The sequence below is a fragment of the Sorex araneus genome, chromosome 8 (genome assembly GCF_027595985.1).
Source record: "Sorex araneus isolate mSorAra2 chromosome 8, mSorAra2.pri, whole genome shotgun sequence".
Lineage (NCBI taxonomy): Eukaryota > Metazoa > Chordata > Mammalia > Eulipotyphla > Soricidae > Sorex > Sorex araneus.
In genome coordinates, this window is record NC_073309.1 from 14,148,090 (window position 1) to 14,162,908 (window position 14,819).

At 53.5% G+C, this 14,819-nt stretch overlaps 1 protein-coding gene across 3 annotated transcripts in view; it reads left to right on the forward strand.

Annotated features, from left to right (window-relative positions):
• TK2 (thymidine kinase 2) overlaps positions 1-14,819 on the forward strand; it is a 32,710-nt gene that overhangs the window by 1,150 nt on the left and 16,741 nt on the right. Inside the window, exons 2-5 of one of the 3 annotated variants that reach the window (XM_055145843.1) lie at positions 148-185; positions 6,476-6,550; positions 11,309-11,362; positions 14,686-14,775. In XM_055145843.1, the coding sequence (XP_055001818.1) occupies positions 148-185; positions 6,476-6,550; positions 11,309-11,362; positions 14,686-14,775 (257 nt within the window). Of the gene's footprint in view, positions 1-147; positions 186-6,475; positions 6,551-11,308; positions 11,363-14,126; positions 14,232-14,685; positions 14,776-14,819 lie in introns of those variants that run through there. The other 2 variants (XM_055145844.1, XM_055145845.1) reach the window with 2 other exon arrangements.

A 14,819-nucleotide genomic window follows, 5' to 3' on the forward strand; every position in this document is an offset into this window, starting at 1 on the left:
ACCCCCGCCTCGGCTATGGGGAAGGGGAGAACTTTTTCTTTGGAGGCAGCCTGAAAACCGTGTTGATTCAGCACCTGGGGACAAACGGGAGTTAAAGCCTAGTTAAAAGTTGGGTGCTTTTTGTTTTTGTTTTTTTGTCTTTTGTAGATGAAGACAGAGGAAATGAGAAAGAAAAAAAGTCAGTGGTAAGTCTCTTTTACATGATCTCTCACTGTCCCCCTCTCCCTCTCCCTCTCCCCCTTCTCTCTCTCTGTCTCTCTCTCACCCCCCAGAGACCTCTGCAGAGATATCTCTTTCACCAGCTTCTTTTATGTCCCTCCTGAGTGCCTGCATGCATGTATTATGATCCTTTAGATCAGTATGGACTGAAAGCTAAGGTTTACCGACCAGTTTGTAACTTGCTTCGAGTTTGCAACAAGCTGTTTGTGGAAGGTTGGTCCCAGCTTGGGTTTGCCTGTGTGTGAGGGACATGTTATCCCCTCCAGTACCCAGAGTGGTGAGTAAGAGAATCGAGACAGGTGGGGCCAGAGCAGGGTCTGAGATGCCAGCTCTGGGTAGCCCCGGTGGCGGGCAGGAGGTGGGAAGTCAGAGAAGGGTGGGTGGAGTTGGGACAGGTCCAGGGGGATTTTGGAGCCTGTAGCAAGCTTGCATCAGAGAACAGTGTGGCAGCCACCTTCAACCCTGCAGCCCTGTTTGTTAAGGGAGCTGGGAGTCAGTAGGTCCTGCGGCTGGGCAGGTGGGCAGGAGGAGCGGGCTGGGGCCTGCAGTTGGGGGAAGGTTTGGGCAGGCCCACAGGTACTGGGGTGCCGAGAAAGGGGAAGTCTGGATTGAACTGGAAGGACACTCACTAACGCATGAACGCACTGTTGATTATTCATGTCCTGTTCATCTCTGTGTCAGCCTGCCCCGGGTGTGGTCTCAGTACTCCCGGACAGAGTCTGGCGGGGGTGGGAGGGGGCGGGGACCCGGCAGCTATCACATGGTGGAGTGTCAGGGGACAGGAACTGGGAGCTTTGGGGTGCCTCAGGCCACCTGGGAGATGGGGGAGAGAAGGGAGGAGGGGCAGGAACCCTTGTGCAGACTGAACTGCCAGCACTCATCACAGCAGGAGCAGCCACAGCCCCAAGAAGAGGGTGGGGCATGGGTCAGGCTGAGGAGTTCTATGAGGCCAGGCTGGAGCAAAGAAGCCAGCAGGGAGGGAAGACACCTTACCTGGGGCCCAGAACACAGGGTCACTGGGCTGCTAAGTCCAGGCAAGGACTTCCAAGGGGTTGAGGGCCCTGGTTTGTCCTTATCGTACTTCAGTTTTCTTTTTTTTTTCTTTTTTTGCTTTTTTTGGGTCACACCCGGCAATGCACAGGGGTTACTCCTGGCTCTGCACTCAGGAATTACTCCTGGCGGTGCTCAGGGGACCATATGGGATGCTGGGAATCGAACCTGGGTCGGCCGCGTGCAAGGCAAACGCCCTACCCACTGTGCTATCGTTCCAGCCCCTAATTTCTTTCTTTGTGTGTGTGTGGAGTAATTCAGTTCTTGTGAATGGACCATGCTTATTTTTTCACCCACTGTTTATTTGCCCTTTTGGGCTACACCCACTTCAGGACTTCCTCCTGACTGCTCAGGGATCACTCCTGGCAGTGCTCAGGAGGCACCACGTGCAGTGCTGGGGATTGACCCTGATCGGCTGTGTGCAGAGCCGCCCCTTAACCCCACACTGACTGGCTGGGTCCGCACCAGGCTTGTTTTCAGGCACTCGCTGTTGCCCATTGGTGCCGGTTTCGGCCTGCCTGGAGCTTTGTCAGCGGCTGCCCCAGGACACTGTGTGTTTTGATCCCTCTGGCAGGGGCCTCGGAGCCCAGCCTGCCTGCCCCTGGGAAGACTGCTTTTCCTTCAGCATCCCAGGTGGTGGCGGTCTGGGGACGCTGTGGTTTTTACTTTCCCCTTTTCCTTCTCTGTATTTCCTACTGTAAAAATTACTTAGCTCCTGGTCTCAGAGAACAGGAAAACGTTGCTGCCCAAAAGTCAGGCTAGGGGAGGCCTCATGTCGCCAGGTCAGCTGTAGTCATGAGCAGTTGGGATGCAGGACTCAGGGCAGAGTGAAGGCAGGATGGGGGGGGGGGGGGTGTGGAGAAAAGAAGGTTCTGGAGCACAGTGAGTAGGGCGTTTGCCTTGCACGAGGCTGATCCGGGTTTGATTCCCAGCATCCCATATTGTCCCCTGAGCACCACTGGGGGTAATTCCTGAGTGGAGAGCCAGCAGTAACCCCTGAGCATCGTCGCCAGGTGTGACCCAAAAAGCAAAAAAAAAAAAAAAAAAAAAAAAAGATGAGGGGGAGGGGCTCGTTGGCACACTCAGATGCCAGCGACCTGCAGGTGTTCCCCCACCTCTCATGGGGGCCTTTTCTCCTGGTTTCCCCTTAGCCCTGCTACACGCTCACGTACACACACTCTCCTTGTGAACTCTGGTTGCCGGGCCTGACTCCCGAGTGCCCAGGCGGTTTCTCCGGCCAGCAGTTGAAAGACGCCTGCCGAGATCTCTACAGATAATAGCCGCTGCCCGAACTGAGCGGAAAGGCTTTCCTTGTGGTCACGGGGTTGTGGGGGTGGTTTCCACTTCCATCATTTTTTCCCTCTTTTCTTCAGTGAGTATGCACTTCTCTTAAAAATCCTTTTTTTTACCAGCCTGTTCTCTCTGGAAAACCAGGAAGTAGCTTGGCCAAGCTGATCTTTATTGTTTGTTTGAGTTTTCTTTTTTGGCCCACACCCAGTAGTGCTCAGGGGTTAGTCCTGGCTCTGTGCTAGGCAACCACACCTGGCAAGCTCAGGGGACTCTAGGGAATGCCAGGGATCGACCCCGGGTCTGCTGTATACAACGCAAACACTTAAACCACTGCACTATCTCTCCACCCCAGCTGAGCTAATCTAGTTTTTGTTTTTTGCTTTTTGGGACACATCTGGCGATGCACAGGGGTTACTCCTGGCTCATGCACTCCAGAATTACTCCTGGCTGTGCTCGGGGGACCATGTGGGATACTGGGAATTGAACTCGGGTCAGCCACATGCAAGGCAAATGCCCTACCCACTTTGCTATTGCTCCAGCCCAACTGAGCTAATATCACAAATCACGAGTCACGAAATGCCGTTAATCACCGATTTCTCAGGTGGGCTCAGTAACCTCTCATTTCGTCCTTTCCCTGAGATCTTAGAAGTCCATCTCGACTCGGCCTCCTAACTATGTTGCACTGGGGCCTCTTCAGGGTCAGGGGAATGAGATCCAGCTTGTTACTGGATTTTGCATATGAATACACCATAGGAAGCTTGCAAGGCTGTCCCATGTGGGCAGGAAACTCTCAGAAGATTGCCAGTTTCTCCCAGAGAGAGAAGCAGGCTATGTGCGCTTCTGAGAGCTTACTTTTAAGTCTCTCTCTGGATGTTGGCCGTTGATGGTATTACACACACCTGGGTTCCTCTGCCGGTACCTTCATGCATGAGGCCTATCCGAACGTGTGGAGAGCTAATATATATACACTTTTTAATAATGTAGGAGTACTGCTATTTATTCAGCCATTGAGTAAGCTGATTGAATTGGGCATGAACTCCATATTACTTTTTTATAAATTCTACTCAGAATGTTAACTTTATTTTATTATTCTATTATTATTTCCCCCCCCCCCATTTTTTTTTTTCTGGTTCACCGTGAGATACAGCTACAAAACTTTCATGTTTGAGCTTCGGCCCTATAATCGTAAAACACCCATCCCTTCATCAGCGCACACTTTCCACCACCAAAATCCCCAGTATTCCCCCTGTTCCAACCCTTCTGCTTGTGTGGCAGACAATTTCCCCCATACTCTCTCTCTACTTTGGTTACATTCCATATTTCGACACCAGTCTCACCACCACTCAAACCTGCCGAAAAGGCAGTGCTTGACAATTTGTTAAATTCTTTGTCATTCTCTTCCAGGAGCTTTAGTTTATAGTCTCTGGGTCTTGGCCATTGATGAGATTACACGGCACCAGGGGCAGTTTGTGGGTGTGACTGCCAAGCTACTGGAAAACTGGGGACCTGGGGGAGGAGGCCCAGTCCCCATCCAAGCAGGCTTGGAAATCTCAGTCACGCATACCTAGGTTTTCCTGCTGGTCTGCTCTCTGGTGAGGTTCATCCCGTTTTGGGTGAGGCTCATCCGAGTGTGAGGATAGTGGCCTTGGGCATGGCGGTGGTTGGGTTCTGGAGGTTTTTGGCTGCCAGGGTTCTGCTTGGGGCAGGGAGGGAAACTCAACCCATCCCCCGTCCAAGGTGCCCCGGTGAAGACAGCCTGGTGCGGGGTCAGGGCATTCTGTGGCACTCTCTTCCGGAAGCTTTAGTTCCAACTGAGCTAAATCTTAAGCCTTTGAATCCCCAAGGATTTCATGGTGGGAATCAGAAGGGTGGTTTATTTATTTGTTTTATTTATTGGGATGGAGGGTGGGTTGGATCAGACCTGGCAGTACTCAGGGCTCAGTCCTGGTAGGACTCGGGGAACCCTGTGAGGTGCTGGGGATTGGTGCTGGGTCGGCCAGCGTCCTACCCACTGTGCCCTCTCTGTCCTCTCCCACCTCCAGTCTCTTGGCTTTGAAGGGTGACTCCCGTTTCCTGCTTTTCCCCAGCGGGCAGCTTTTCTTCAGCCCTTCGGGACTGAGCTCCCTGACACGGTTGTGGTGGATTGGGAGGTGGAATGATTTGGAATGACAGGTGTTGTCATCTTTGACTCTTTTCGGGGAGTGCTGGGAACTGAACCCAGGACCTCCCCATTCTGCTGAGCCACACCCGCGGCCCAGACGACAAACTTCTTTCTGGTCCTGTCCTTGGGCACTCCAAGGGCACAGGGGTACCAGGACTGGGCTGCAGTGGCCGCAGCACTGGTGTCACGCTGTCTCTTCTCTATCGTCTTGGAAGCAAGGACCCCAGAGAGGAAACAGTTGTTTCTCGAACGTTCTAGCAGGGAGCAGGAAAGAAAGACGCTCTGTGGCAAGTGTCTTGGCTGGGTGCGACTCTCATTTTCTAGAAGAGGAAAAGCTTCCTATTAAGGAGAGCAGGAAGGGGGGCACCAAATCTCTCCATTCTCTAGCGGGCCCTGCCTTTTGCGGTCCCCAGGGAGTTGTTTTGTGGTAAAGGAGCGGGTGACGGGGTGTGGGGTTAGAGTGGGGCGCGGGAGGCGGGGGCTGGGGGATGCTGCAAGTGTTGGATGTGAGATGGTCCAGCCTTCCTGACACCCGTTAGCCTTGCGGCAGGAGGAAACCTGTGCAGCAGGTGGGGGAGAGTTTGTTAGGGATGGGCCACGTGAAAGGCCACTATGACCGCCTGGGTTTAGTTTGTTTTTGCTTTTCGGGCCGCACCTGGCAGTGCTCAGGGGCTGCTCCCCGGTCTGTGCTCGGCAGGGCTGGGAGACCATGTGGTTTGGGGATTGAATCCAGACATCCTGAGTGCACGGCCTGTGCTCCAGCCCCGGGCACCCCAGGGTTATGTGGGCTGTGACCGAAACTCCCCTGCTGTCACCAGAAGGTGTGACTTCCAGCCCACCTGCCAGGCCTGATGCCTTGCCTTTCACCTGCAGGATCCACTTTTCCCTTGCCAGGTGCTCATGGGATGAGTTAACCTGTCTTGGGGCTTGCCTGGCACCCAGGTACTTAACCCGGCCACCCTGGTCGCTGCACAGAGCTGTGACGTCACTTCCAGATCACATACCTGCTCCCCAGCCTCACAGCCGTTAGGCGGAGTGTGTTTGCCTGAAGTCAAGTAGTCTGGGGTGATAGATTGGACAGAGCTGAGTTGGAGGAGGGCAGGCGAGGTGTGGTGGAGGGCAGTGTTTCCCAGAGTAGGCGACCACCCCCTAACCCACTCTGAAGGGACCTTAGAAGGATCTGGGTTGGGGAGGGGGCCGTCATAGCTTCTGATACAGGGACGGGCACGGAAAGAAGGTCAATTTTCAGGGGGTCACTGATTTTGCTCTGAAAAGGGGTCAGTAGGCAGCCAGATAAGTTTGGGATCCTCTGGGGATCCTAAGGGGCTGACATAAGGGAGGTCTGTGTTGGAGGGTGGGTGGCCCTTTAAGAGGGAGGATTATGTTATTATGCTATGATTATTATGAGTCATGGCACCTTGGCGGGGGTCCTGAGGAGAGCGTATACTTTGCACTCTGAACTCTTGGGCTGACCTGTTTTCCCTTCCATTGAGCCCTTCAAAATGGTTCTCTGGGGGCTGGAGTGATAGCACAGCGGGTAGGGCGTTTGCCTTGTATGCGGCCGTCCCGGGTTCAATTCCCAGCATCCCATATGGTCCCCTGAGCAACGCCAGGGGTGATTCCTGAGTGCAAAGCCAGGAGTAACCCTGTGCATCGCCGGGTGTGACCCAAAAAAGCAAAAAAAAAAAAAAATGGTTCTTTGATGCTCCCTAAACACTTGGTGCCTGGTTCTAACTTGCTTTTGTCTTTTGTCAGATCTGCATTGAGGGCAACATTGCAAGTGGGAAGACAACGTGCCTGGAATTCTTCTCCAACACAGCAGACGTTGAGGTATGTCCTCTCCCCTGGGCTCATCGGAACCTGCAAAAGCTTAACGGAGTAGTTGATAGGATGTGTAGACTGGCCAATAGAAGTACAGTATGAACTGCAACTCCAAGCCCCGTATATAGAATTCAATTTCTAGTAGCTTCAAAAGAAAAACAAAAGGGCATTTTATTTTATTTTTTAAAAAAATTTATTTAGTAGTTGGGGGTTGTACCCGGCGGTGCTCAGGGCTTTCTTCTGGCTCTAAGCTCAGGGATCACTCGTGCTGGGGCTCGGGGGACTGTATGGGGTGCTAGAGATGGAACCTGCGCCACATGCAAGGCAAGCGCCTTGCTTGCTGTACTGCCCCTCCGGCTCCAGATGAATGTTTCATCTACCAAAATATATATCCATTATTCTCCTGTTTTGGCTGGAGTGATAGCACAGCGGGTAGGGTGTTTGCCTTGCACGTGGCCAACTTGGGTTCGGTTCTTCCTTCCCTCTCGGAGAGCCCAGCAAGCTGCCGAGAGTATCCCGGTTGCACGGCAGAGCCCTGACAAGCTCCCCGTGGCGTATTCGATATGCCAAAAACAGTAACATCAAGTCTCACCATGGAGACATTACTGGTGCCTGCTCGAGCAAATCGATGAACAACAGGACGACAGTGTGACAGGGCAACCTGACATCTTACAAAAACCATCACTTGGCTCTTCTGTCCTGTTTCTCAGATGAAACCTTGATTGTTTGATGGGTTATTTTCGCTGCAGCCTCTCTCCAGGGCTGCTTTCTGGGGCAGTGCAGGTCCAGCGCTTCCAGTCTGGTTAGGAAAAGAGTCTCCACGTGAAAGAGGTCAGCTGCCCAGCATGGCCGGAGTCCACGCCCAGGCGGGAGTATTACTCTGCATCACCAATCATCATGATTTCTTGACCATTTGTAGTCCCATTTTAAAAAATTTATAGCTCGATCTCTAAAAATAACCCTACATGCCAAAAACAGTAACAGCAAGTCTTACAGTCGAGACATTACTGGTGCCCACTCGAGCAAATGGATGAGCAATGGGGTGACAGTGACAGTGACAGGTGATAAAAAAATTTTTATCTATTTTTCCACCAAGCCCCCAACCCTTATTCCATATTCTGCACCTGAGTGCTGTCATCCTTTCTGCTGATGACTTGTTTTGTTGCCATAGACTTATATACAAATTATATACAAGTATATAACTTATTTGTCATTTTTTCCTTCTTTTTCTATTCGATTTCTATTTAATGGGCTGGAGCGATAGCTCAGCAGTTGGGCGTTCGCCTTTCACGCGGCCAACCCGAGTTCGATTCCTCCGCCCCTCTCGGAGAGCCCGGCAAGCTACCGAGAGTATTGAGCCCGCGCGGCAGAGCCTGGCAAGCTACCCGTGCGTATTGGATATGCCAAAAACAGTAACAATAAGTCTCTCAATGAGAGACGTTACTGGTGCCCGCTCGACTAAATCGATGAGCAACGGGATGACAGTGATTTCTTTCTATTTAATATGTGTTTGGTCTAGCAAAAAAGTAAGCAATATAGTGGACTGGATGATAGTACAGCATGTATGACTCTTGCCTTGCATGTGGCCCGCGTGGGTTCGATCCCAGGCACCATATATGCTCCCCTGAGCTCTTCCAGGAGTGACCCTTGAGCACTGAGCCAGGTGTAAGCCCTGTGCACTGCCAGGTGTGGCCCCAAACAAAACAAAAAAGGAAACAAAAAATAAGCAACATTAGAGGCTTGGGAGATAGCTCCTAAGAGCTGGAGCTCCTGCTTTTTGCATGCAGGATAATAAAAATAAAAGTGAACACTTCAGAGCCTTTGTCCTGTGCATGTCCCTCGCCTGCTTTGCGGAGAAGCATTGGCATAGGAGACCCGAGTCTGCTGTCCTTAGGCTTGTCAGTGAGGCTAGCATGTGGGAGTTCCCGCCCTTCCCTAGCTGCGGGCCTGGCTCTCTGCCTGCCCGGATGCAGAGTTTTCCCTTTGCTGCTCTAAAGGCAAGTGAGGTGAGCAAGCAGGCCAGAAGGACAGTTGTGAGAAGCAGCACGGAGGTGTGAAGGGAGAGAGGAGGGGATCCTTCGAGTCCCTGTGCATCGCATTCCTTGGGCTTAAGACCCTGACACCCGCTCATGAGCCCCTCAAGGTCCCAGACAGTTGTGAGTCACCTCAAAGTCTTGGTCCCACGAGAGAGAGAGAGCACAGAGGTTTAGGTGCTTGCCTTGCCGGCTGGTTCAGTACCCAGCACTGCATGGGCCCCTGAACGCCATCAGGTGTGAGCCCTGAGCATGGGGCCATGAGTAAGCAAGGCTGGTTGTGGCCCCCAAACAAAACAAAAAATCTTGACCTCGGTGGCACGAATCATTTGCACCCTTCCAGCACAAACCTAAACCCCAGATGTACTCTTGAAGCCTGGGACCTAGCTGAAGGTCCTAAAGTTTACCTGGTTTACTGCCCATTTTTCAGAAACAAAAGTACTCAGTACTCCTGGAAATCTGCCTTCTTAAAGCAAACTGCTTGTCAGCCTCTCCTCCCGTGCCCTGCCATTGCACCAGCAGTTTTCTCAGTGGCCACCAGAGGGCAGGCTTGCCCACTTTGAAAACTGGTTTATATCCGTGTTCTTCCTGGGCTGCATGATTGAACATGGGGACAGCAAAATAAAATATTGTTTTGTTTTGGAGCCACACCCAGCGATGCTCAGGGCTTGCTCCTGGCTCTACGCTCAGGAATCACTCCTGGGTGATCGGGGGACCCTATGTGATGCTGGGGACTGAACCTGGGTCAGCCGTGTGCAAAGCAAGTGCCCACTGTACTGCCTCTCTGGCCCCTAAGAAATACATGGGCAACAGTCAAAAGGTTTCTGAATGTGCAGCAGCCAAAATCAATTCAAAATGAATCGGAGGTGTTTCTGGTAGTGCTCACTCACCCCTTGTTGGGGAAAACGGAAAAGAGTTTAAAACCCCTTGGTTTAGACCAGAGATGCAGGACCTGGAAATGCCCAGTGGAAAACTGATCTGCAGCTCAGGTCAAGCGGGCATTGGTGAAACTGGTCCCCAGAGGGTAGGGCAGGCTCAGCGGGGAAGAATGCCGCCCGCCCGGAGCTGCAAGGACAGGGCCAGAGAAATGTGACTCGGGCCAGGAGATGGCGCCTCAGCACCATATGGTCTCAGAACCACCAGAAGCTACTCCCAGGGAGACAGAGCGGGCTCCAGGGTCCTACGTGGCACTGGGCAGGCTCCTACGTGGCACTTGGAGGTTTCAGGCGCCCTGACCTGAACAGCTTCGCTGGCAGCTTCTCTCACCTCCATGCCCAGCGCCACGGGGTGGGAAGTTGAGAGAAGGGGATTGGCGTGGAGCATGCAGAGAGGAACTGGAAGGACCCCTGAGGGCTCCCAGGGCCGCTGAGCGGAGTTTGTGTAAGAGATGGGGAGCCGCTCTCAGTCAGTCCTGGAAGCCGTGGCTAGGGGGCGCTGTGGTCTCACAGAGATTCCGCTCTGTCCGCCCACCCCGGGCACCGATCTCGACTCTCTCCATCTCTCCACCTTCCACAACCCCTGAGCTCGGGCGCAGGAGCAGCTGCTCTCTCGTTTTCTGTTTTTGGTCTTTGGGGGGGGACCCTCTTGGTGGTGCTCGGGGCGTCCTCCTGAGCATATTCAGGGATAATTCCTGGCAGGTCCAGGGTATCCTGAAGTTCCGGGGATCAAACCCAGGCTGGCGGTGTGCAAGACAAGCGCCCTGCCCACCCTACTACGGCCCCGGCTCAGATGGTGAACTTCTTGTCCTTAAAGTCATCAGCGTGGGCCTGGAGAGACGGTACAGGGGTTAAGGCATTTGCCTTGCACGTGGCAGACCCTCATTCAATCCCTGGCACCACTTGATCCCTTGAGCACTATTGGGGGGTGGTCTAAACCCTCCCTCCAGCTCCTATCCCTGTTACCAAAAGAAATCCTCAAAACTCTGCAGAGGAAAAAGAAAAACCAGCGCTGGGTTAGTGGTTTGGATAGGCTAGTTGAGAAAGTAAATTAGTATAAGATCTTGTTTTATTTTTATGTTTTGGTTTTCAGCCACATTTGGCGGCATCAGGGATCCCTCCTGGTGGTGCTCATAATGTGCAGTGCCAGGGATGGAAACCCAGTCAGCCACGAGCAAGACAGGACAGCGTCTTGACCCCTGTGCTATCCCTGCCCCTTAAGCATGCTCAGAGAGGGCCTGGCGTTCCCCCCTCCCCTACTCCCTCTCCTCCCTGTGTCCCCTTTTATCTAACAACTGCACCTGCATGACAGATTTTTTTAAAGGATATTTTATTTTTAATTTTTTGGTGTCTGGGCCACACCCAGTGGTACTTAGGATAAGTTACTCCTGCCTCCGCCCTCAGAAATGACTCCTGGCAGGCTCGGGGGATCATATGGGATCAGTCCCAGAATGGCTGCGTGCAAGGCAAGGTCCTGGATTCCCTCTCCAACCATCTCCATAGCAGATTTCGACGGCGCTGCCTCTCCTCCGGAGATCTCGACAGCGTTTCTTCACTTCCCTCCCGGGATGGCTTTTCAAAATGTGGGGGGCGGAGTATTCCAGGGTGCTCAGGACCAGTGACGTCAGTCAGTTCCAGTTTCCACCCGGGTTCCAGCTCTTCACATCGTGGGAAGCACTCTCCAAAGAAGGCAGTAGGATAAACCCTGTTACTTAGCGGGCAGGAGAGAGACAGGACGGAGCTCTGCGAAGTGTGAGGAAAGAGCCGCACACTCCAGCTGACGTCTTCCCTCCCTGCAGGTGTTAGCGGAGCCTGTGTCCAAGTGGAGGAATGTCCGTGGTCATAACCCTCTGGTGAGTGGGTAGCTTCCTGGGAGAACCCCCAGTGCCCCGCACGCGCCTGGGAGAGGGGTGCTGACGCCTGGGCCTGAATCTTCCCAAGGTTCACTCATGACGGGTCTAGTCGGGGAGGACAAGGAGCGGCTGGGGGAAATGGTGGCACATCGGTCGGTGTTTGAGGCTCAGGCTCTCGGGGGCCCTGGCTCGGGGCGTGCAGAGCCGGGCGCCTGCTGTCAGCCCTCCCTGGCTGTCCCATGTGGTGTCCCCGTGGCTGCAGGGATGTCTCTTCCCTGCTGCTCTTTCTACCCCCTTAGCCTCGCCTGGACAAAAGCCATCAGCACCCAAGTTTCTAAGGCCAAGTGGGCCGGGACTTCCTGTAAGAAACTAGCCTCCTTGATACCCCTCTGATGTACATTTATGTTTGCCAGTGCCCAGGGGCTGCCCATAACCCCCAACTTCCTTCCATGTTCAGGGGCTCAGCTCTCGCTGCTGGAGCGAGAGGGATGGATTCTGGGTCTGCAGGAGGAAGCTAAGGGGTGTTGGGTCCGGGCTTCAGCCAGTGATGAGGGGGTAGTTTTAGTTTCATTATGCAGCGGAAATAACTTCTCCCAGATCACACAGCTGGTCAGTGGTATCTAGGTTTGAGCCTTGGACTTGGGAGCTGGGCTGTCCCCGCATCCCCAGCAGTGCCCTTGGCGTCTCTGGGTACGCCCAAGGCCGGAGCACTGTCTGAGCAGCCCACGGTGGGTTCTCCAGAACCCAGAGCTTCTGGCTCTGACGTGCTGGTGCTGTTCCAGACACGGGGTAGTGACAGCCTCCAGGCTCCTGCTCCCGGCTCCAGGGTGAGCAGAGGTGGGAGGGTGGGGGGTGGGGAGAATACAGTGAAATGTCTACCCTGGTGACTGGGGATGAGAGAGCACTGGCAGGTGAAAGGGTGTTCATAACACATCGGCGTTCTCTTGATACAGAGCACGGGTGACACGTGAATGTGGTTTCACTGACACAGATGAAACCGGTGCCAGCATCAGTGTGCTCCATCAGGCAAAAACCCCCAGAGTAACGCATCTCAGAGATTTCAGAGATGTGAGAGGAATCTCACTTCTGCAGCTGTGGGAGAGGGTGGGAGGCCAACCCTTCTCGGGCTCAAGGAAGAAGCTCGGCAGCAAGCCCGTTCCCCCCGCGCCAGGGCTGGGTTCATAGAATCAGACAGCAGCCAGGGGTGGAGGTGACACTTCAGAGGACACGGTCTCAGTCTCTGGACTCTGGGCATCCTTGGCACAGAGAGCATTGCCAGGGGCAGCTTTGTCGTGAAAACTAGAGTTAGATGTGTGTTTGTGCAAGTGTTGGCCGTCTCCTGCAGGGTGAGGAGTGAATTTCCAAGCGAGCTTGGAATTTCTTAGCCAGCCAAACAGGCGGTTCAGTGTGAGGGCCCGAGGATGTGCTTCTTGGGCCCTGCGTGCTGGGGATTTCCTGGGACATGGCCGTAGTGTCCCCAGGGGGCCTTCAGGGCTACACCTGGAGGTGTTTGGGCTCCATGGGGCCTGGGATCAGACTGGCAGTTGACTGCATCCAAAGCTTGTGTTTTACCTGTGTATAATGTCCTGTTTATCTCTCTGATTGTCCTCCCTCCCCGCTTATTTTGGTTTTTGGGCCACACCCAACTGTGCTTAGGACTTATTCCTGGCTTGCACTCAAGAATTACTCCCTAGCAGTGCTCGAGGGACCATATGGGGTGCCCAGGCTCGAACCTGGGTCTGTTGTATGTAGAGCATGCATCCTACCTACTGTACTACCTCTGGCTCCTGGCCCTTATTTTTTATTTTATTTATTTTTTGTTTGGGGGCCATACCCAGTGATGCTCAGAGGTTATTCTGGGCTCTGCACTCAGGGATCACTCCTGTCGGTACTTGGACCGTATGGGATGCTGGGGATTGAACCTGGGTTGGCCACATGTGCAAGGCATGTACCCTCACCTTACCAGCTGTGCTGTCTCTCTGGTCCCTGGTCTCTCTTTTTTAAAAGAAGGTTTTATTGAGGTAACATCAATTTTTAACCTCATGTATGTTACAGGCGTACAGTATTATAAGAATTAGATTTTCTTTTGGGGAGCTTTGGGCCAGACCCCGCGATGCTCAGTGTCTAGGGGTCACTCTTGGCAAGGAGTGGGGTGTCATAGATCAATTCTAGGTGGGCCACATGCAAAAACTGCTTTAAACGTTGTGCTATCTTTCTGGCTCCAGAATTAGATATTTTTACAGCCTTCCACTCTGAACAAAAGAGCAAGGTTGACATTTTAGCTTGATTAAAAGTGTAAAAATGTGCCTTTTAGGGACTAAAGAGCTAATACAGCAGATCAAGCACTTGCCTTGCACACAACCAACCGGGATTTCATCCCCCAACATCCTACATGGCCCCCTGAGCACAGATCCGGGAATAAGGTCCAAGCACTATTAGGGGTGGCCCCCAAACCACCTCCCCCGCCAGAAAGCATCTTTTTTTTTTCTTTTTGGGTCACACCTGGCAGTGCACAGGAGTTACTCCTGACTCATGCACTCAGGAATTACTCCTGGCAGTGCTCAGGGCACCATATGGGATGCTGGGAATCAAACCCAGGTTGGTCATGTGCAAGGCAAATGCCCTACCCACTGTGCTATCACTCCAGCCCCCGAAAGCATCTTTTTGGAAAACGTCAGTTTTGTTTGAACCAGGTTCTCTTGCAGAGCACCTGTTTGGGAGCGTCTCTGCTAACCTTGCTGAAATTTGCTTCCCCTGAGCTTAGGGGACCTGTGGCTTGGCTTTCCCTGAAGAGCCCTGGGCTTTCAGCAGTTAGCTGGGAGGCAGTCGAGGAACAAAAATGATGAAGAGCGGAAGGACGGTAACTGAGGTGGGGTGTGGGGGGAGGTGTGGTGGGGGGGCAGGGGGGAAGGATGTCTGGTAGGCGGCGTTTGAGCAGAGACCAAGAGAGGCATGAGCAGGGCAGCTCCTGTAGCCAGGAGGGGTTCGGATGGAAGGCGTTGCTCATGCAGAGGCCCTGGGGGACGGCCCAGACCGTGCAGGGGTGAGTGGCAGTGGACTGGGAAGGTCTAACCAGCTTGCTTTGATTGCTAGGCTGAGAACAGACTGCAGGGGGCGCACAGTGAACATTGATGGAGCATCTGTAAGCGCCCATCTAGCTGTTCCTGGGCCGCCCTGGAATTGCTCTGTGAGGCAACTGCAGTCACGTTGGCTTCATCTGTGCCCCAGCCCATCCCCCTGGGGTTTCCTGAGACGGTCAGCAGAAACAGAAGAGGCCAGGTTCCTAGGTCGGTGTGTGAATGGCCTGCTTTGTGCTTCCGCAGGGTCTCATGTACCAGGATGCCTGTCGCTGGGGCCTCACGCTGCAGACCTACGTGCAGCTCACCATGCTGGAGCAGCACACACGTCCTCAGGTACACACCAGCCTTCGTGTTTCTGCACGGTCCAGAGAGGGCCC